Consider the following 21,201-nt stretch of genomic DNA (forward strand, 5'->3'; position numbering starts at 1 on the left):
TGGAAGTGCAGTTTTTTGGTCCCATTCTGAAAGCCATTGGAAATACGGATTAATCTGACATGTAAATGGGCCTAAATTCTGACCATCTTGCAATTGAAATATTTGAATGCAAAATAATAGAAAATTCAACTACAAACTCATAGAGGTATCCCACACCAAAATCGGAATCCAGTAACTCATGTTATGGAATCTGGAAGTGCAGTTTTGGGGTCCCATTCTGGAAGCCATTGGAAATACGGATTAATCTGACATATGAATGGGCTATAATTTTGACTCTCTTATAATTGAAATATTTGAATGCAAAATAATAGAAATTTCAACCACAAATTCATAGAGGTATCCCACATCAAAATCGGAATCCAGTAACTCAAGTTATGGAATCTGGAAGTGCAGTTTTGGGGTCCCATTCTGGAAGCCATTGGAAATACGGATTAATCTGACTTATGAATGGGCTATAATTTTGACTCTCTTATAATTGAAATATTTAAATGTAGAATAGTAGGGAATTAAACAGTAACTCATGTTATGGAATCTGGAAGTGCAGCCATTGCAAAAATACACACACAGAGATGAGCTTCATCGAGGTATTTCACGGCAAAATCAGACTGTAAAAACTAAGGTTATAGTATCTGAAAAGACACAGATGGGCTTCGATGTCGGTTCTGCACATATGAAATTATGAAATTTCAATTGTTAAGTCGACTTTATAAACCTCACCAGAAAAAGATAGCCACGTTCAAATGGGAAGCCTCGGTGGTGCTTACCCCGATCGAACCCGAATCCGGTGGTGGATCCCGAGGCGGTGGTGTCGAGAGCCACTCGGCGGGGCGACACACTGGTCTCCCGCTGGCTGCTGTGGTTGCTGCCCAGCATCGGGTGCCTGCCGGTGGTGCGCTGTGCCTGGCTGAGGTGGTTCTGGTGGTGCAGTGCCCACTGGGTTTGGTGCTGGTGGTGCTGATACTGATTACTGTGCTGTGGTGCAGGTCGGCCGTGCCGCTGAGGTGGCTGTTGCATGCTGGTGGCAGTCACTTGCCACAGGCTATCCGTTCGGTCCGATATTTTGGAGCTTTACTTGGGAAGTTTTCGAGTAAAATTCCGCTTCTCCTGCCACTTGCTAATTGCCACAAGTAGCGTTCAAACACAAACGTACACACACACCGAAAAGTTTTGAGGCTAACTTTTGGTTGAGTTTGCCACCGCTTTCGTTTATTTAATTTTCCCTTTAAGCAGCGCTCTCGACCAAGAACTCTGTTAAAAAGTTTTCGGGCACAAAGTTTTCCGGCTCGGCTGGCGTTTTTCCAGGACTCGCAGGCTTGTTCCACAGTTTCCTCACTTAAATTAGGACAGCCACAAAGGGAAAGCCACAACATCAACAATGTGCGGTGCAGCCACTACGATTGTCAAGTGAGCCGTACGTAAGATGGCGTTCCTGCTGCCGAGACTCATCCTTAATCCTGGCTCCGTAGTCCCCAATCCTTTGTCCACCAACCGGAACACGAGCTCAGAGGAGCAGAAGCAGGATACAGACAACACAGCACCGAGCACGGCAACACGAAAAACTAATTTAATAACAACACACAAAGCTCCTGGGGGCATGCAACGTGCCGATTCGCTGGTTGTCCGCTCGCCGTTTCCACAAGTCCGGCGTAGTTTATAGACCAAACCGAACTGAACGATGGTTTTAAGCTTATTTACGTATTTATCGGGTATATATACCCTTTGTTTGCGCTTGGCCAACAATTGCCGTGGGCGGGGGCTCAAGGAGTGGGTCACAATTTATGCTAATTGCCATTGACAGTGGACAAGTTAATAGCTCGCAAAGTACTGTTCGCTTTCCGCTTACGTTTTCAGCCCAAGGATGCAGGATGTGGACTGCCGGATGCCAGATTCGGATTTCAGACTCACATTCAGTTTCTGATTCTGATTCTGATTTCAGATGCCAAATGTTACGGAGACCATTCGCAGATGGCTTTGATGCAGCGAATCTTTTGTTGGTGACAACCTCGAACTAGATGCAGCCCCGAAATGTATATTACAATAAAAACACTTAGGAAAATTGTGAGTAAATGGAATTTGGTTTTCATTTAATATTATAAAAATTTTCGGTTCTTTTTAAAACGGGTAGACCATTGTGGGTCATAAGGTGATATCAATCAAATCACTAGCGATTTGAAATTTATTTTGTATGAAAAGATGTCTAAAAGTATGCAACAGTATATTTGAATACTAAAAATGCAATGAGAAATTCAAGAGTCTATTCAGAATGATGCATATACTTAATCAAATTTATACATATTTTTAAGAGAACCTATTCTTGACCTTAAGCATGACCTTTTGTTAACGCCTTGCTATTTAAATAGTTTTTTCTGAGTGCAACTAGAACACCCACAAACCCCCAACCATTGTGAAAACTACTCCCACAACCGCCTTCATTATGCCAGTGTTCATTTGGCTGCCGCTGATGCTTTTGCATCAGTCAAGTCAAGACGAGTCAAGTCGACTTGAGTCAACTCGACCGCGTTGTCAACTGTCGCATCTATCCCCCAAACCCGCCAGGCCTCCCAGCGAAAAAGGCCCCCTTTTGGGCCAGCAAGTAGGCCATTTTAGCATGCTCTAAGCCCGGTACACAACTATACCATATATATGTGTATGGGAACTACGAATGGAAGGCTCCAGTCCCGACTTTCAACTTTCAACCGGTGGCTCCCGTGGGCAGAGAAGTCACGCAAGGACTCGAGACTCGACTATCCTCGCCGATTCTCGTCTGGCATTTACATGCTTGCATAAGCCTGAATATTTAAAGGCCCGGTCCCCAACAACAGATCCCTCGTTATCTTTGTGTTTGTCAAATTGAATTGTAAATATTTGAAAGGCGGCAGTTTTCATTCGCCCTGCTGACGTAGACAACGAATGCAGCCGATGAGTTCAAAGCGAAACTGGGTAAATAGTACATGAATACGGGTAATGTTAGCACAGTCATTTAAATAAACTGGCAAAAGAAATATATCACTTACAGCCGTAAACATTGGTACACCTATTGAATGAAACCAACACAACGAAATTAACATATGGTGGTTTTCAAACATGGTTTTTGAGACCCTTTTAATTAATTTTTGTTATTAAAATGGAAATTGCTTAGTAAATAAACTGCTGTAAACGGTAGCAATTTTAATATTAAATATACCTATAAATATAAATCTTCACAAAATAAGCGACATTATGTATCTTTTCTTATTAATCAAATGAAATGTATAAAATTACTGATTAAATCTTATTAAAGAGCTCTTAAGGATCTGGCAATTAATACTTGTTTATGGCGCATTGCTGCCAATAAACGGAAAATGTTGCTCTTTATTTACCTCTTACTACCTGCAGCGTATAATTGCATTTGCCATTTCGAGCTCGGCTAATGAGCAAAAACTGGACTTGGAATTGATATAAATTACACTAATTGGCTGCTTGTGTTGGCCGAGGGGGATGCACCATACGCCAGTTGCCAGGCAACATGGAGTGGAGTCACACACATAAACAGATATTAAGTGCCCCATGCTGGCAACAAGTTAAGACTGAAAGCCAGCAAAGCTGCTGTCCTGGTGGTAATTATCGGAATACGTATACGTCCTGTTGCACCACGACGACCACGCCGACATGTCGGCCGTTTGGTGTCTCGTGCTAAACGCCACTTGTGCCAGTTGCATCGCCATTTGCCTTTTGTGCGTCAAATTAACAACTTCCGCATGAGGCCGCACGAGGCACTTGCACCCAAATGCGTCATTTTCTGGGCTGCCTCGGCTGGCTTTTGTCTGCCAAGCCGTATTGTCAGTGCCTCTTGGCCAGCTGCCAGAGTCTGGCCAGAAACTGGCTAGGAACTGGATAAGAACTGACGAGTCTGGAGCCGACAGGGCCTATTATCGTGCTTTAATGGCAGCTAAGCTGGCGGGCTGTTTAGCCAAGCGACAGATACAAAGACACGCCTCCGAAGTCGCCCTAATTAATGGTTCTTTAAAGTTTTCCCCTGTTCCGTTTAAGTGTTTTTTCCCATAAAAAGCCTTTAACTGCTGTTGGCCAACTATTCAATACTCAATTTCCAGCATTTGAACGCCTTCCTTCCGCTTGGCTCAATGTCCTCGGGGAATCCGAGCCCGATCGATATGCAATATCCTAGCCCTCGACCCGACTTGGCCGAAATGCCAGGCATTCGCCGTAAAACTTGTGAAAAATCTGTGCGCATCAAGTATGCTTCAAACGTATCATTTGAATCTGGCCGAAAAGGGGAAAAATGCTCAGACATTTATTTTATTATTTCTCTTCTTGCCTTTTTTGGGCGGAAAAACTCATAACCGAAACGAGTGGGGAAAAACTTTGGCCTCTTACACGGAACAAATTAGGAGGTCGGTGCTTGAAACTACAAGAAAGTATTTTTCTTAAGATGGTGAAAGCTTTTTGAGCGTTCTTGGTTTATTTAGGTTTATGTTTCTTTAACAAAAATTAGGTACTTGAATTGGTAAGTTGATTGTTTATGATCTTAATATACAGTCTACTCCACTTTATGTTTTTTTACCAGCTACCTCGTCTTTAAATGTATTTATTTAATTTCAGACATGGTAATAAAGAAGTGGTGATTATGTTAAAATATTGAAAGATAAAATCAAACTTCCTTAAACAGAAATGGTCTAAGATCTCCATAACTCACTACGAGCTTACACTTTTTCCTGTGCACCAAAATGAAAAAGGCTGCGCAAAGTTTTTCAATGAAAGACATAAAATATTTGCTCTATATGCCATTCCGTGTTTGTGCTCGCATCTAAGGCGATTTTCTTAACTTTTGCTGCAGCAGCCAGAGCATTGAACCGGCAGCTTCTGCATTTGTTGGCAGCCAATTCCCGGGGGTTGGGCTGTGGGTCTCCAAAAAATGGGGTTGGACTGCGCCCAGCCGAGCGGCTTTAATTTCTTTTATTCCCGACCCGCTTTTGTCATTGGCCTGCAAATGATTTGTTTCTTACTTTTGTTTTCGTTGCCTCTGCTAAATGCCAAGTTTATGCTAAATTTGTGGGTCGAGCAGGGGCGGGGTGGACGACTGGGGACCCAAATTAACTAATGATGAAAAATGCTCCCATCCCTTTTTGAGGCCCCTTTGTGCCCGGGTCCAGTAATTTACAGCGGAGGTCAGCATTATGGTTTATGAGCCTCTCGGTTGGCCCAAATGAAGTTGTCGCTCGGACGGACTGGGCGACTGAAAGGCCAAAGCCACAGAGCAAGGGGCCCGCCAGCCATGCAGCACAAACAGATATTAAGTATACGCCCCCGAGACCCTTTCTTTGGCTGCTAAATGTAAACGTAATGCTAATGCGTTTCACACAGGCGCACACAGAAACCAAGGCACACACACTCACGTGGCTGCAGTGCATGCAGGATGCATTGCTCATACGCCCTGTTGAACACTGAAGAGCAATCAGGCGCTTGTAAATATTTCATTTGTGCACTCGGAACTTAATTTCGGGCTAAACTATCTCGATTGTAAATGAAATCATACTTACCAGCACATAACCTATGCGCATATTTGCACACAGTTTGGTTGTTTGTTATTCTAATATGGTTGGAGATATATATACAAACCGAAGCCGATATGGAAATCGCAAGAATTGTTATTCAAATATTAATCATGTTGCACTCACCAAGTCTACGTACTACAGATGGAGAGATGTGAGAGAGAAGCGTTTGGTTGGTTTTTGGTTGATTTTGGTTGGTTGGTTGGATTTTGATGAGGCATTTTCGTTATTTGATATTTAAAATGCAATTTTGTTCAGATTGAGAGCGTTCCAAATTCGTCGAATTTGTTGGGCAAGCATCATGAAATGAGGTTTACGTTTAATATATAATTTAAAGGAAAGAAACTGGTTAGTCGACGAATTTACAAATTGCACGGTGTGTGTGTTATTTATATACTATATAGTGTGTGTCGAAATGACGATAGCATCTACGCTTGGCTTAAATCTAGGCTAAGAGTAAGGCGCAGCTGGTGTGTGAGGCATGCAGAGACATGGGCGTGGCGGAGGGGGATGCAAAACGGTTAAGCGAAATGTGAAACGCTATTTATTTGCCCCTCCTGCTGGGGGCCGGGTGCTGGTTTTCGGGGGGTGGAGAGGGGGTCGGCTCTGGGTATGTATGTGGGGATTACACTAAGTATGTCAACTGCAAAGCCAGTAGGTCAGGGATAGTGGTCCTGCCAGTTTTGTTACCTCTCTGTGTGATTGGATTGGATGGATGGGGGTGGGGTGGGGTGTTTTCAACAGGGGGTCTCTGTTTTTGGCTGCCCGACGACACACTTACTTTTCATGATCCGATTCCTGTACTCATCATCGCGCTGCATGGCCACGCTGCCACCGCCGTTGGAGACCATCGAGCTCACTTGTTCCATGGGCACAATATCCTGCAAGAAGGATACACAGGAAACACAAACATGAGCGCCAGAGCTGTCATCAATCAAATACACCCGCCATATGTTGGCCCTCTGCTTATCGGCAGGAGTTATGTGGCCATGAGAAAAACCCACTAGCAGAGAAATATGTGGCGAAACCTAATTAGGGAAAGCGCAAAAAATGCATGTCCTGCGGCCAAATAAATTCCATAAATTTCTTTTCCATTTTTAATTGTGTGCAGCAGCAGCAGCAGCAGCGGCGGTTTCGGTACGAAAAATGAACTAGATAAATTGCGGCTTTTTTCCTGCGCTTTTGTTGAAGTGCCAACAAAGGCATTCCATGTTTTATATTTTCCCCCGCCTGGCACTTTGACTGGTTCCAGCTGCCCGGACAGGAAGAGCCCGGAGGAGCAGCTGCTCCTGCCCAGCCAGCCGTGACATATTCCCCCGGATGTATGTATCTCTGTATTGTGTGCACTCAGCGGACTGTGCCCCCAAAAGGGGGCCTCCATGGGGCAGATTGAGTAAAATGGATTATGCTCGGCTCGCTCGTCGACATTTATTAATGAATTTACTGGATTAGCGGGGTAATAAACGCATTTGATCCTCCGGTTAGCTGCTGCTGCTCCTGCGGATTAGCTGGTGAAATGTTTTGTGTGAGTGGTTCTCAGTGCAATGGAATAATATTTCACTGGCCCTGATTTTAAGTGGCTGAGGGATAGGAAAAAATAAGTTGGCCAAGTTGTAAATTATCGTTATCTCGATGAAATTCAAACTTTGTTAATTTACCCTTTGCTGATTTAAGTTTTACCAGAGAGATAGCTTTTAATTTATGTCTTAATGTGAGAGTTAATTACAGGCCAAAAATAAAATCCAATTTGGTTTAACAGCCAACGAACAATGCCTGGCTCTTAAATAATGCACTCAAACTGAGTGATATAAAAAAGATATCAATAGCTTTTTCATCCGGAAGCAAATTATTTTTATTAAGGATTAAGGATAATAATTGACACTTTATTTAAAATTAAAAAGTTCTAATTTTCCCATATTAAATAGATTTGTAGGAAACTAATGCTAAAAAAATTCACGAAGATTATTGTTGTGTTTTTAGGTGAAGAACAGAAGTTTATATTTCATTTCTGAAATAGTTCGATTGGTGACACAAAATGAATATCATAACCAATACGAAAAAGTACACTAAGTACATTATTTTAATGATAAAATATAGGAGTAAATCAAAATTAAATTAAATAAATGGTAATGCAAACGACTGTACATTAAATAATAAGTAAGAGAGTATACAGTAAAGTGCATTATACGGAATAAATAGTGAACCCATTTTGGCCTGAATAAATATTAATTTACATTTATCTCAATAAAATGCAATCTCTGCTCTTTTATGCTGGACAATGATTTGTGTGGTACCAGAGTGCTGAAGTTTATAATATATTTTCAGCAAATAACAGTTTGATTGATGGCCCAAAATGAAATTCAAATAGATTTAAAGCCAAAATCTGGGAAAACAAACAGTTTTCCCCTGGGGCGGGCTTTGAAAAATCAGCTCTGTCACTCACACCCCACGGCAAACAAACAGAAAACAGAGTCATTTGGACAATGCAGTGGAAATGTGAGCCTGATTTCTGGCCCCTCGGCGGGTCGAAGGGCACATGGGCATGCGGCTGAGCACGTCACGTATTCGACATGTATAATGCGCAATTCAATTTTGATCTAAACACGCATTATGCAGCATATTACGCATACGCCATGCTGCCCAGCCGCTGCCCATAAACAGAGGCAATTTAAATGCATGGCCTCCAATGCGGAGTTCCGCCTGCCCACCGACTTTTTGGACTTTTTCGGCTCTTTCGACTGTCACATTAACGGCCTTTGCATATTGAAAATGTTTTGCCTGCAGAATGTGACAAACTTTCAACGACATACTATGAGTTTTCCTTGCTGGCTCCCTGCCAGCAGATACAGATACATATCTGCCGTGTGCGGATGTGGAGGACCATAACCAGGAGTGTGTGTCCCCGGATAACTGAGAGCTGAGCACTGAGCTCTAAGCCCACCGGTGAGTGGGTTTGAACAGGTGTGTGCAGGTGGCAGTTGGCAGTTGGAAGTTGGCAGGGGAGGCAGGAAAAGTCGGTAGAGGCTTCAATTAAAATGTTGCCGAAATTGCTTTTTGTTTTGCAAATAAACTAAACCTGAATGGAATATCAACGATGATACCCATGAATATGGCAAATGTGGCCTAAACAAAGACCACTGCAGTTTAAATGCTGGCTTAAAGGGTAAAATCCGAGAGCCGAATAACATTATATTACCACTCGAAAGCAGAGGAATGAAAAATGCATTTGCCAACTGCGGGCCATAAAATTGCGTTCTGTACTGAGAATGGTAATTTATGAAATGAAAATAAAAGCCTAATGGCTTAATTTAAAATCGGAATTGGGGCGAAATGTAAATATAGCTGGAGGTGAAACAGAAAACTAAAGGAATGCAGGCATAACATGATAAAGCCATTTATATTAAGAGTTTAATATCGAACAAAATGAAGAAATATCATATTTAGAACTAGTTAATAAATAAAATAGAGAAATAAGTATATAAAATCAATATAGATACAATAAAAATGTAATTTGAAGAGTAAACTAAATGTGTCAACTACAGAACACGCTCATCACACACATAGATACTTGCGAGTTTTCCACATGAATACCCCTGCCGAATCAAGTTTTATTTCACCCCAAAGTCACCGCAGGGACTTGTGTGCAATTTGCATAAATCACGTGGCAAGTCCTGGCAACCCAAATGAGCTTTCAAAGTTTCGATAAGAAGCCGTCGGCAGATTTCACCTTTGCCACCTTTCCAAACTTCCCCTGCCCATGTGGCGACAGAACTTTGCCACTCGCTGTCTGTCGCATCGATTTCAATTTGGCAAATTGTCGGTTTCGCTGCTCTCGGATTTAATTAAATGCAATTGCCCCGGCAAGGACACACAGCGGGTGAAATTCGATGTCCGGCTTGAATTGAATTTTTTATTCGCATTTGTCCTCGGCGCTCTATCGCGGTTGTGCCCCCTTTTTTTTGTTTGAGTTGGCCCCAGCTTGGGCAAATTTAAACATTTTCATTTACTTGTCTGTCGGTGGCCTGGTAGTTTTCACCCGTTTTTCCCAGCGCTTTTCCAACGCTGGCCTGCTACTTTGTCATGCAAATTAACGGGTATATTGTTGCGACATCGCGACCAAAAGCCGCAGCTGTAAGTCACACAAGGAAAGGTCCTCCCAGGTTCCCAACACGCATGTGTTTACACTGAGAAAACCACTATTAAAACGAAAAACACAAAATTTTAACAGGTTTATCTAGGATTTAAATGAACCCAAAAAACGCAACTGTTACCCACAAAGCTGTAACTAGCAGTTTTTATTGTATGTGTCTAAAAGTATGCAATACAAAATGAATAACTTATTTGGAAAGAAATCTAGAGTTTCGGATTACAAATTTATTTTTGCATACTTTTAGGTACATTCATAAGAGAATTGAAAACCTTAGCAACGCTTCTCTTATAATGTATAACATTATAACATTATAAAAACTTTGTAATTTAAAGGAAAAATTAAAGAGGCCATTTTTCAGATTTCGGATATTGGGACTTGGACAATTCTCAGCTCTCAAAGATTTCTTCCTGTGTCCATCTGTTTTCGTGGGAGGTAGGTCTATATGTGTTGGCCATAAATAAGCCATCGACGGGATTAGTGCGAGCGAAAGTTGATGGCCTGTACTTTACCGCATATGCATGTATGTTGAATAATTAATTTTTATTGATCGCGATTGCGTACTAACACCCCATCAGCCGCGTCCGCTGTTGTTTATTAGTTTTCTGAGGCCAGACAAAGCTCCGCTTGTGGGGCATAAAGGGCTTACAAGGGTCGGGCGCCATTGTTCCCAATGTGCCGCATAATTATCAGCACACACTGTTGATATACTGTCTTTATGAGGATGAGGCTGAGCATGGGATGTGCGAGGGCGCACTTGCCGCTGTTTGCCCAATTGTATCGCACTAATAAAGCTAATGTGCTCGCTAAACTGTTGGCCATGACTCGTATTTGGCCCAGATGACCCTAAGCCAACAGCCCAGCCCATCCGAAGCCGAAGCCAACCCAGTTAAACCCGCACGAGAAGTGCGCTAATTGCCTTTCAAGTTGTTGACTGAACCATCCCATTTGGCTTTCCCTTTGCGTGCAGGGCTCTTGGCCTGGCCAGAACAACTAAGTTGTGTAACGTAACGGCCAACTTTCAAGTGCTGGCAGAAAAATATCGAAGGATGAAAGTTTGGAGGACGCCGGTTGAAGACGTAATCGATGTGGCAACTAAAGTCACTTAAAGAGTTAGGGGTTAGTGATGACTCTATGAAATGGTTCTCTGGTGTTTTTATTGGTTTAGACAATATTTGATCTCTAGGAAAATAATCCGATATTCCTTCAAATGTAGATATATCTACAAATTCAAAAGGTGTCTAAAAGTATGCAGCACTTTTTAGTATTAAATTTAGTTTAATTCTGACAGTTAACTCTTTTAATAAAAAAGTAAATAACTGAAATGAAAATAAAATTCTATAAATTGTGTGAAAGTAGCAATTCCGGATGTTTAACTAACCCTGAATTTGTTGATTTTCATGCTAAACCTTGTATTTGAATACGCTTGTTTGCCCTTTGTGATTATCCGCTTCTGTTTGCGCTTCAGCCATTGTGCATATTTAAATTGCGCTAAAAAAGTGTGTTAAATATCAGAATGCAAATATGCAATCAACCCCTGCACTCACATCAGATTTAGGTACCCAGCCCCTTTGACTTTCGCTACTGATCCGGTTTTTGACCCCGAACCCCACTTAAGTCAAAGCCATCGCCAAGTCAATGGCAAACCAAATATTTGTAGAAAGCTTAAAGCCACGGAGACAAAGGTTCAAGATCTGGATCTGGGCTAATGCCGAGCTGAGCGGCCTCAGGTGGAACAGCCCCATCCTCGTCCTGTGAGACCTTAAGCCAAATATTCGCCGTAAAACAAATGCTTAATGCGAAATGCGGCAGAGAGCTTTGGACAAGTGCCGGGTGTAGCTGCAGCAGTCGACAGACAGCAGCGAACTGATTAAATATCCGGAACGGAACGGTGCGCTATTCAGCATCCCGGCGCAAATGTACACTCAGCATAATGCGAATCCATGTAGGGAAATGTAATTTGAACGCCAAAGCAAACAGCGGGCTGGGGAGCCGTTTTGAAAGGCTGCCAGGAAGTTGGCCAGGTGCTTGGGCTGCAAAACAAAGGCCGCCGCTGGATATTTACCCAGTGCCAGTCCCCGTGCCAGTGCCAGTGCAGCTGAAGCAGCAGGAGCAGTCGTGGCATAGCTTTTCCAGCGGCAGCAGCAGCTGCGGGAGCACAAAACAAAGCCCTGGTAAACAGCCGGGCAATGTGATTAAAAATAAAGGAGCGCAGCACAACAATGAGAAGTGGAGCACGGATCCGAGAAGTACACGGCGAAAAAGGGTAGGTTGCATTGGTATGTTATTGAGTCTTAAAAGGTCCTAAGATCGTCTTACAGATTGGTGCTTTAATAATACACGAATTAAAGATTACAAAGCTATTTTGCAACTTCATTTTGCAATGCGACATTTTTTTTTTTTTTTTTTTTTTTTTTTTTTTTTTTTTTTTTTTTTTTTTAATTAATATCTTTATTTAATATAATCCAGGAACAGATCTAATTAAAGCCTTTAACCTAAATGTTTTCTTAAGTAAATAATCTCTTAATTATAAATTATAATTAGTTTTCAACTTGGTATATAGGAGTAGATCAAATTACGACTAGTTTCAAGTAAATAATATATTCATATTAGTCTCTTAGGAGCAGCCCAAAATGTCTTCTTTTGAGCCTGCGAATTGGGATAGCCCCCTGTAATCTCCGGGCTAGACGATTACGGTGGGCAGTTAGACGGTCGTTGTACCTGCTTGAGAAGAACGATATTTGGTCTTCAACAAGACTCAGGTTTAGGTCATTGTGAAGCGTTTGGCCGCTAACGAACCACTCACAGCCAGTGATTTGTCTTAATGTTTTGTTCTGGACGGTTTGGAAACGTTTTCGGTGGGACGCAGCCGCCACTCCCCAAATTTGGATTCCATATCTCCAAGTTGGTGCGATGATTTGTTGATAAATGTGCCGCTTGCATCTTAGAGATAATTTGCTTTTCTTGTTTAGCATCCAGAATAATTGGTTCCGCTTTAGGTTGCACATTTTGACGACTCTGGCAATATGTTCTCGGAAGGTTAGGCGTTTGTCCAGTGTGAGGCCTAGGTATTTCGCCTTAGTCGCTTGCTCTATGTCCACATTATTAATGTGGACCACCGGAGTTGTTTTTCGGCGTAACGTAAAGCAAACGTTTACGCATTTGCTTTCGTTGATTTTGATATTGTTCGCCGTGGCCCATTTCTCGAATTCGTTGAGGTAGGTTTGCAGCGTTTGTGAAGACTCGGTCTCACTGTTCGAGGAGCTGAGAAAGCAGACGTCGTCAGCGAAGCTGGCCAGCAGCATTTTGCTGTTGTCGTAGGTCATTTCTTCATAGCTTGGCTTGGGGATGTCTGCTGTAAAGATGGAGTACAGTAGCGGTCCTAAGACGCTTCCTTGGGGAACGCCAGCTGTAATGGCAACATTTGCAGAGATTGCGTCTCTGGACTGGACGCAAAAATCTCTGTTTGTGAGAAACGATCTGATGAGCTCAAACAGGTTGGCTGGCAGCGCTGTTTTGACTTTGGCTAGTAGTCCCGGGATCCAAACTCTATCAAATGCCTGTTGTATGTCAAGAAAGATGCCGTTGCAGTATTCTTTATTGTCGTAGGCCTTCAGGATGTGATTGACTACACGGTGCAATTGCTCAATCGTACTGTGGCCGGCTCTGAATCCGAATTGGTGCATTGGGATAGTATCATTGTCTTCTAGGTGTATTATAAGTCGGGAAGCTATCAGCCTTTCCATTACCTTCGATAAAGAGGGCAGGAGGCTGATAGGCCGGTAGGAGCATGGATCCTGTTCCGGTTTCCCTGGCTTTAGAATCATACTGATTCTAGCACTCTTCCATTTTTTGGGAAAGTATTGCACTCTAAGTATCGCATTGAATATCAATGTGATAAGTAATAGTGCTCTCTTGGGAAGGATTTTAAGTACTGCGTTGCTTATTAGGTCATGACCTGGCGCCTTTCGACTTTTGAGGGTACGTATCATGTTTGAGACTTCTTCCAGACGGATATGTCTTATTGGAGGTGACATCTGGAAAGGGCGCTGTAGTATTTCGTTTATTCTGTTGATATCCTCCTCGGATGCGAAATTAAACGCAGTGAATCTGTCGCCAAGGTGTTCCGCAAATGTTTGTACTTGCTCTTCTAAGGAGCGACACCAGTTACCATTGCTGTTCTTCAGAGGCGTAACTTTCTGTGGCATTCTTTTTACTTTTTTGGTAAAGGACCACATATTAAAAATGGAATCATTAGAATAGTCCATATTGGTCAGCATATGTTCGAATTGCGCATTTTTCAATTCAGCCATGGCAACGTGAAGCTCTCTGGCGCATCTATGCCATTGAGCTTTATCCTCAGGACTGTGCGTTCGAATATAACGTCTTCTCAGTGCTCTCTTACGGACTAGAATCTCTGCAATGTTTGGGTCAATTCTATTCGAGTGGCGTATGAGGGCTCTGCCATGATTGTTTGCAGTGTACACGTTTGCACTCCTCGCCGCATTTGTCACGTTGGTAGTGAAGAGGTCTACAGCGTCGTCAATCTCAGCAGCAGAGTTGAGCTCAATGTTAAGGCGTATCGATCTACATAGTTCTTCCTTGAAAACAGCTACATTTGTGTGTTTGCTAAGAAGTTGTCTACGTTGAGTGCATTGTATGGCTTCTGTTTTTAATGTAGTGATGAGAGATAGGTGGTCCGATTCAAGGTCCCAGCTGTCTCTGATGCTTAGCTTGTCGTGTGGAATGTTGCGATAAATTGCAAAGTCTAAACAGGATGGTCTTCGATTTACTGCGCTTGGATAGTATGTTGGTGCTCCAGTCGCCAGGATGTTGGCGTTAATTGAGATGGCGCTTGCGGCAAGTAAGTTACCTCGGTGACAGGTGATCGCAGAACCCCACCATGGATGTTTGGCGTTCCAGTCTCCGCTGATAAATGATCTTGGGAAGTTGAAGTTAGCGAATATGTCATCAAATTCTGATTGAGTCCAGCTGAAGTTCGGAGGGCAATAGATTGATCCGATGAATATTTGTCCTATACATGTTTGGATTCTGGCACCCACGATTTGGACTTTAGCATGGACGATTGGCTCGATGGGAAAGTGATTGATCTTTTTGTTAACCAGGATTGCAGCTCCACCCCTGTGGCTGCCGTCAGGTAGATTTGAAGTGTAGACTTCATATCCAAATAGTTGAAGGTTGGATGTCTTCGTTTCAGTGAGAAGGAGAATGTCAATATTCTCTCTCTCCGCAAGGTGGCCGATTTCCGTCATTTTGCCGGCAGCACCTCGCGTGTTCCAGGTGAGAATTTTTATTTGGGACATTGTGTAAGTTGCGCGTTAATTGCAACCAGCATCTTCAGCATCTGGGCTTGCATGGCGTATAGACCCTCGATAGCTTTTGAGAGCGATGCAACTGCCATTTCTAGTTTAGATTCTTGTGCATTTTGCTGTTGTGACACATCTGGGAAAAAGTGCGCATGATTTTTTGCACCGTAGTGATGTTGCTGTTGAATGGCGTCCTGTAGCCTATTTGTTAGGTTTCCTGGTCGTTTGTTTTGTTTTTCCGTGATTGGATTTGCATTTCTGGCTATTTGAGCATAAGAAACTCCATTTTCATAATGTTTGGGTGTAGAGTTATTGTTTATGCTCACTTTTGGGGTTTTCTGTACATTTTCGTTCATTTTGAGCAATTTTTGATAGGATTTGCAGCCACGGAAGTTAGCTGGGTGATTTTCACCACAGTGAGTGCAAGTTGCTGGTGCTTCTTTGCTTCTGGGACAATCTGATGATTTATGGTAGTCACCGCAAGAGACACAGATAAAAGGTCTGTAGCAATATCTTGCAGTATGACCAAACGATTGGCATCTCCGACATTGCACTATGTCTTGTGCTTTTCTGGCTACTTCAAAACGGACGCGTTGGCGACATAGAGATCGTAGTTGGAGTATATCTTTGTTATTTAGATTCTTTTCTACATTAATGAAGAAGAGGTTCATCTGTTCACCGCTCTTGTTGCTTTTTGGGTTATATATTGATAGAACTTTATGCCCCTGTCTGAGTAATTCCTCTTTGATTTTATGATGGAGCTGTGAATGGTGTAATCCTCGCACAACAACTCTGAATGGTTTCTCGTCTTTCAATTGATAGCAATGGAATTCAATTTTCAGGGAACTTAGTTGTCGTACTACAGCCCTGTAGGTGTTTGCGTCTTTGGTGTAGATTCTGTGAGTGGAGCCCACAGAGGATTTGATTTCAACATTTTCAAGATTTGTAACTTCCTCGATAGCGATAAGAAGTTCGTTCACGTTTGTCACGTCCATAAGAACGATTGGTGGTGGTTTTGGACTACCAGTAGAAGCAGATTTTACCGTAGATGAATCAGTTTTACTTTGTACGTTTGCGTTCTTGTTATGTGCATTGCTGTCTTTAGCCTTAGAAGCGGTGTGAGAACGGTAAGCCGCTGCTGCAGCGCTAGTCGATGGTTCGTCCACACTATTGCAGTCCATCTCATCGTCATCAACTGATAGTGTTTCGAACCTGTTTGCTGACACAGGGTCACTGGGTTCTAAATTTCTAATATCGGCACGTTTTCGTTGACTTATTGGTGAGTTCGATGACCCCTTCCTCTTCTGGCTCTGGATTTTTTGCCATCTGGGTGAATCCGGTAGAGGGGGGAAGTCTATAGAAGTGCTTAATGCTTTAGGAGGCATAGGCGTTGAGCACATGCCACTGCATATGCTGGGTGATGATGTAGTGTTGGTATATATTGGACTGTGAGTTGTTGTCAGAGTACTGGTGATACAGGCTGCATTACTGCTTGATACTGCTATACCATATGAGTTAAGCTTGCCGCTAGTGGCCAGATTTTTTGCCAGGGTTAACTCTCCTGGAATCACCTCGTCCATGACGGCTTTTCTCAGAGCTTCGCCCAGAAGCATTGTTTCTCTGGTATTTGCCATTTCTCTCGATTTTATGCAAAGTCGAATGTAAGTCAATCACTGCTTTTATTGCCCCTCTTGTACGGCTGCGCGCAGTGTGAGGGGAACAGCGGTGCCCTAGCGGGCACAAATGCAGTCTTGTCGCACTACACTTATGTTGTTGTTGTTGTCCCACTGCCGACACTGCGCTAGACAGCGTCCGAATTTTTATGATCTGTGCTATTATTAGCACACGAAGAATAGATAACAAAATAATAACGCGTAAGCACGCACTTTGTTTTTTTTTTTTTTTTTTTTTTTTTTTTTTTTTTTTTTTTTTTTTTTTTTTTTTTTTTTTCCCCACGACACAACTTGTCAAAGAGTTGATTAGGCTAATCATAAATTTTCCAAAAAAAAGAAAAGTGCCCAAAAGTGTGCAACACATTTTTGCAGAATTATACCTTTTTATCGCATACTTTCAGGCGTCCTTTTGAGGTTTTCTATTATTTTCTTAACCTAAATGAAGCAATTTGATGAGTGTAGCCCCAGATAGGATATATATTTTGGGGTAAGAAATTGCGCAAAATAATATAAAGTGCTAGGCATTCATTGCGTAATTAAGAGCTGGCCCAAAGTGAGCAGGGCAAAGGTTAAGCTGACTGGCTGTCAAGGCCCGGCCTTTGTGCCCGAGCATATTGCCAGTTAATTATTCAGCACATGCATGAAGGATGTACCAATGTCAATGTCAATGTCGAACTGTCGGCCAACTAAACAAGCCGTGAAAGCAGCTCAACGGCCCCATGAACTTTTGCAGCGCATCTAATGCGAATTCAATGTCGTCCTGGCCTTCATTGGCCCCAGCAGCCTGCCTTCAACGCGTCCTTGGAAGGACGACCTCGTGGGCCGTTGGCAAAGTCAATTAAAAATATGAGCGCAAACTAAATAAATTGTCATAAATATGCAAAAGAGCACAAAATAAATTTTCTGCCGAGGACAACCCAGGCAACCTGTATTCCGAATTCAAGCCATTTGTTATAGCTCGTTGTTCGTGGCATTATGCATAATCATGTCTACCATCGATATCCATGACTGGGGCGTATGCTGTCATTATTGTTATTACTCGCACTGTCGTACAACAGTTGTTGTGCTTACTTATCGCCGCACACATAACATGTGTCTCGGCTGTCGCAGCTGTCTGTCTGCGGTGCGGTGGAAAGTGGAAACCCATTTCCCCGGCGCCTTCAGCTGTCTCCTCCGGATCCCAATACCATTTCCATTCCGACATTCCCTGCACGGCACCACAGCAAAGGCGGAGTCCTGTAAATTGCATTGCAAGTGCTCGGGGATACACGGAGGAAAATGCCAGAAAAGCAGCTCACCACATAAAAATGCCTCTTCAATCAAAATAAAAGAGATTCTTAACTGTTTATAGGGATATTCAGGGCACAGAGAAAAATATATTTAAATAAAATCCCTCGAAATGAAGTAGTGTATCTACAACAATAAAATAAACATCAATTAAGGCAATTGTCTGTGATTTTTTATTGATTTCCATATCTGCTAAAACTTGTACAAAAACAGGAGCATACAGCTATTAGAGCTGCCATAACTGAAATGCTAAAAACCCTAAATCAACTAAATCAACAATCAATGCGACATTAAATATATTTTTTATACAATATTTAGACTTGGTTTTCAGTGTACAACAAGTTTGTTGCCTACTTTTCGGTACCAAAACATAAGTTTTTAGAACTCTACGGGTTTGCGCGTAATAAAATGCTGATTTTTGTTTTGTTTGTAGAGTATTGCTAAAACTACAAATTGTATATTTGTAGCGAAGTTATTATACTGATTCTGGTTGAAGAAAATAATGTATACATATTCTTTTGAATACATCCTTGGATTTTTCAAAAGGATCTTTAAAAATGTTTAAAATATCCTTTAGTTTCTTTTTCACACATGGTAATATTATTAAGAAATTTATTTGCTGCACTTAAATCCCTAATATTGGTACTGTTTTTTTTTCTCTGCTTTGAATAGTTTTGTAGTTTAAAGACGACGGTTTTCGAAAAGGTACTCACCTCGTAGCGCGTGTCGATTTCTGGCAACTTCTCCAGGAACTCCTCGACCATCTTTCGCTGCACGTGCGCCGAGCGTAGCAATCACACGCATACACAGCCCCACGCACTCGCACACCCACTCACACACCCACACACTCACACACACTCTCACGCTCACTCAGAACACACAGATACAAATGGTATTAAAATTGACACGCACCAAATTAATGTTTCTGCTTATCAATTATGGACAACTACTAATTGCTGCTGCCGGGCTTAATTACTTTGTGGTTCTTCGACATTGACAATAGTTAAGGCTGCAAAACACCTGTTGTTCTTTTGTTCTGTTTTTAGATAAAGTATCTGGATGTCACACACTGGGAAATTCGTAGGTTGCGGTTCTATTTGGTATGGGCTGCTCGATTTTTGGCAGCCGATCTAAGATTAAACTAAGGTTTTTGCACTTTCCGTTGTCGTCTTTGTGATTGTCTTTGCCCTGGCCCCTTTTGGAGGAGGGAGCGCGGAGAAAGGGGGATAGGGTGTATATGGATTTCTGGTCACTTGGCACTCGATTCGGGCGGTAGTTCTGGCCCACACACAAAGGCACACAGGCGAAGATACAAAGATACAATGCGTTTGAAGAACAAGCGGAGAGGAAGGGAAGTCGAAGCTGAAGCTGAAGCCGTGGCGGAACCAAAACATGTGCCTCCAGAAACAGTGACTGCTGCCTGCTTGGCCCTGTGTGTGCGAGAGACCAACAACCAACAAGCGCTGTCCGTTCACTGCCGTTCAGCACTAACAACAAACTGCAGAAAAACAAAACATTTATAGCCAGGCCAAGAGGCCCGAGTCCTCGAACGTCGTCGTCCTCGCATCGTATCGACGAGCCGAGCCGAGATGATGATGTTCTAAAAGTCAGCGAGATGTGCGATGCTGGGTAGCGCCGAAAATTGAAGGCAGCCATCGGCTGGCCGATAAAGTGGAGGCAAGCGTATAGAAAGTGTGGCGCGCTTTTCGGCGCCGGCGCAGGGCAGCTGGAGCTGGCAGCGAGGGGCAAACTACATCCGACTGCAACTCCTACTCTCCCGGTGTGTATATGGGAGCCCTCTGCTGGGTCTGGCTCTGGATATTCCCCTCTTCAAGTGACACACATCAGGGTCCTGAGCTTGCAGTCCATTAGGACCAAAAAACAGCATCCATTGGATCGCAATCGCAGCTCAAGTGGCGAGGTAGCGAGTGGCGCGCACTGCCGGAGTTGCATGTTGCATGTGGCCCTGCTGTGCCTTTGTTTTGCCAGCACTTGTAAATAATTTGCAGCTAACGAAGGCGGCGCCACTCAAAGGAGTCTGTCTCTCTGGCCTCGAGGACCCTCCTTCCACTCTATCTATCTGGGCTTTTTTGTCCCGGAAAGGGACTCTCCTTGCATTTCTAAGCCCGGTCTGAAGTCGAGCAGTTATCATTAATCTCGAGCACACACACTCTCAATCGATTGCTGTCATCGGGCTGTGTTTGTCTAGCAATTACCAGAGGAAAAACAACAATTATTCCTGGGGGGCTAAGAGGTAAGGGCACCTTAAGGACACTTAGCACTGCCGCACTAAGCCATTGGAATCAGGAACCCGCTCAATCCTAGAGATTTTGAGTTAAACAATTGAGTAATTGGTAATTCTAAGATATGTTGTAGCTTTAAAATGTGCTAGCTTAGCACATAAGCAGAAAACCCGTCAACTGGCATGCCATAATAAAGCAATCAAGGATAAGTAAGTACCTTACCCTTCGACTGGATCGAGCACTCACCGCACCCATTGCTGCCATGTCTGTCCCTTCGAACGTCAATATTTAATCCCAAAGCTGAACTGTGACCGCACTCGCTGGCCGGTAAAGAAACACTGAATGGCACTGGGCTAATCAAAGGGACACGGCTGCCGCAATAATGCAACAATTGGTCTCCGGCACACACGTCATCGAGGGTCCTTGCCACTGCCTTTCCCTTTCTACTTCTTTGTTGGTTTACCCCATTCTGGTGTGAACGCAGAATGTCAAAGTCATTCGGGGGGCGTGGGAAAAAAACTATTACTTGTCATTAGGGCAAAAACAAAAAAATATTTGAGCTCGAGCTAAGTGGCACTTGAAAATTACTTCTCCGCATTTCGGTTCAGTCGGTGTCATTCAACGTGGCGATTTTAAAGTCCTTGAACGCAGCTGCTGAAATGGGCTTTCGGCTTCCACACTCGCAATGAATTATTTACACGGCAAACAGGTGAATTAGCACAAGTGCGGGCGTGTCCTGGTCGAGTGCAAATGCGACAGCGGCACGTACGAATTGGAAAGCTTTGAATTATTTAGAAAAGTTCGTTAAAAGAGCTATTTTTAAATCGCCTGCAAATAATTGATGCTTAGAACCAAAGCTCAGTTTACTAATATTACGAAACAGCTTCCCAAAAAGACATTTTCAATAAATATTTTACATAATTATTTTAAATTTAAAAACTGTAAAGATTTTAAATTTCCCGCCAAATTTAAACT

At 42.8% G+C, this 21,201-nt stretch overlaps 1 protein-coding gene across 9 annotated transcripts in view; it reads right to left on the reverse strand.

The window, feature by feature from the left end:
- The window catches only part of LOC108035061 (band 7 protein CG42540), a 45,520-nt gene extending 24,974 nt beyond the window's left edge, over window positions 1-20,546 (reverse strand). For 2 of the 9 annotated variants that reach the window (XM_050886579.1, XM_050886575.1), the window contains exons 1-2: window positions 18,697-19,455; window positions 6,331-6,430 (exon numbers count right to left, since the gene is read on the reverse strand). In XM_050886579.1, the coding sequence (XP_050742536.1) occupies window positions 6,331-6,430; window positions 18,697-18,747 (151 nt within the window). In that variant the 5' untranslated portion in view covers window positions 18,748-19,455. Of the gene's footprint in view, window positions 1-764; window positions 1,392-1,415; window positions 1,673-2,331; window positions 2,345-5,675; window positions 5,688-6,330; window positions 6,431-18,696; window positions 19,461-20,472 lie in introns of those variants that run through there. The other 7 variants (XM_050886580.1, XM_050886577.1, XM_050886574.1 and 4 more) reach the window with 7 other exon arrangements.
- Window positions 20,547-21,201: the final 655 nt, after the last annotated feature.

The sequence above is a fragment of the Drosophila biarmipes genome, chromosome 3L, assembly GCF_025231255.1.
Source record: "Drosophila biarmipes strain raj3 chromosome 3L, RU_DBia_V1.1, whole genome shotgun sequence".
In the NCBI taxonomy this organism is placed as follows: Eukaryota; Metazoa; Arthropoda; class Insecta; order Diptera; family Drosophilidae; genus Drosophila; species Drosophila biarmipes.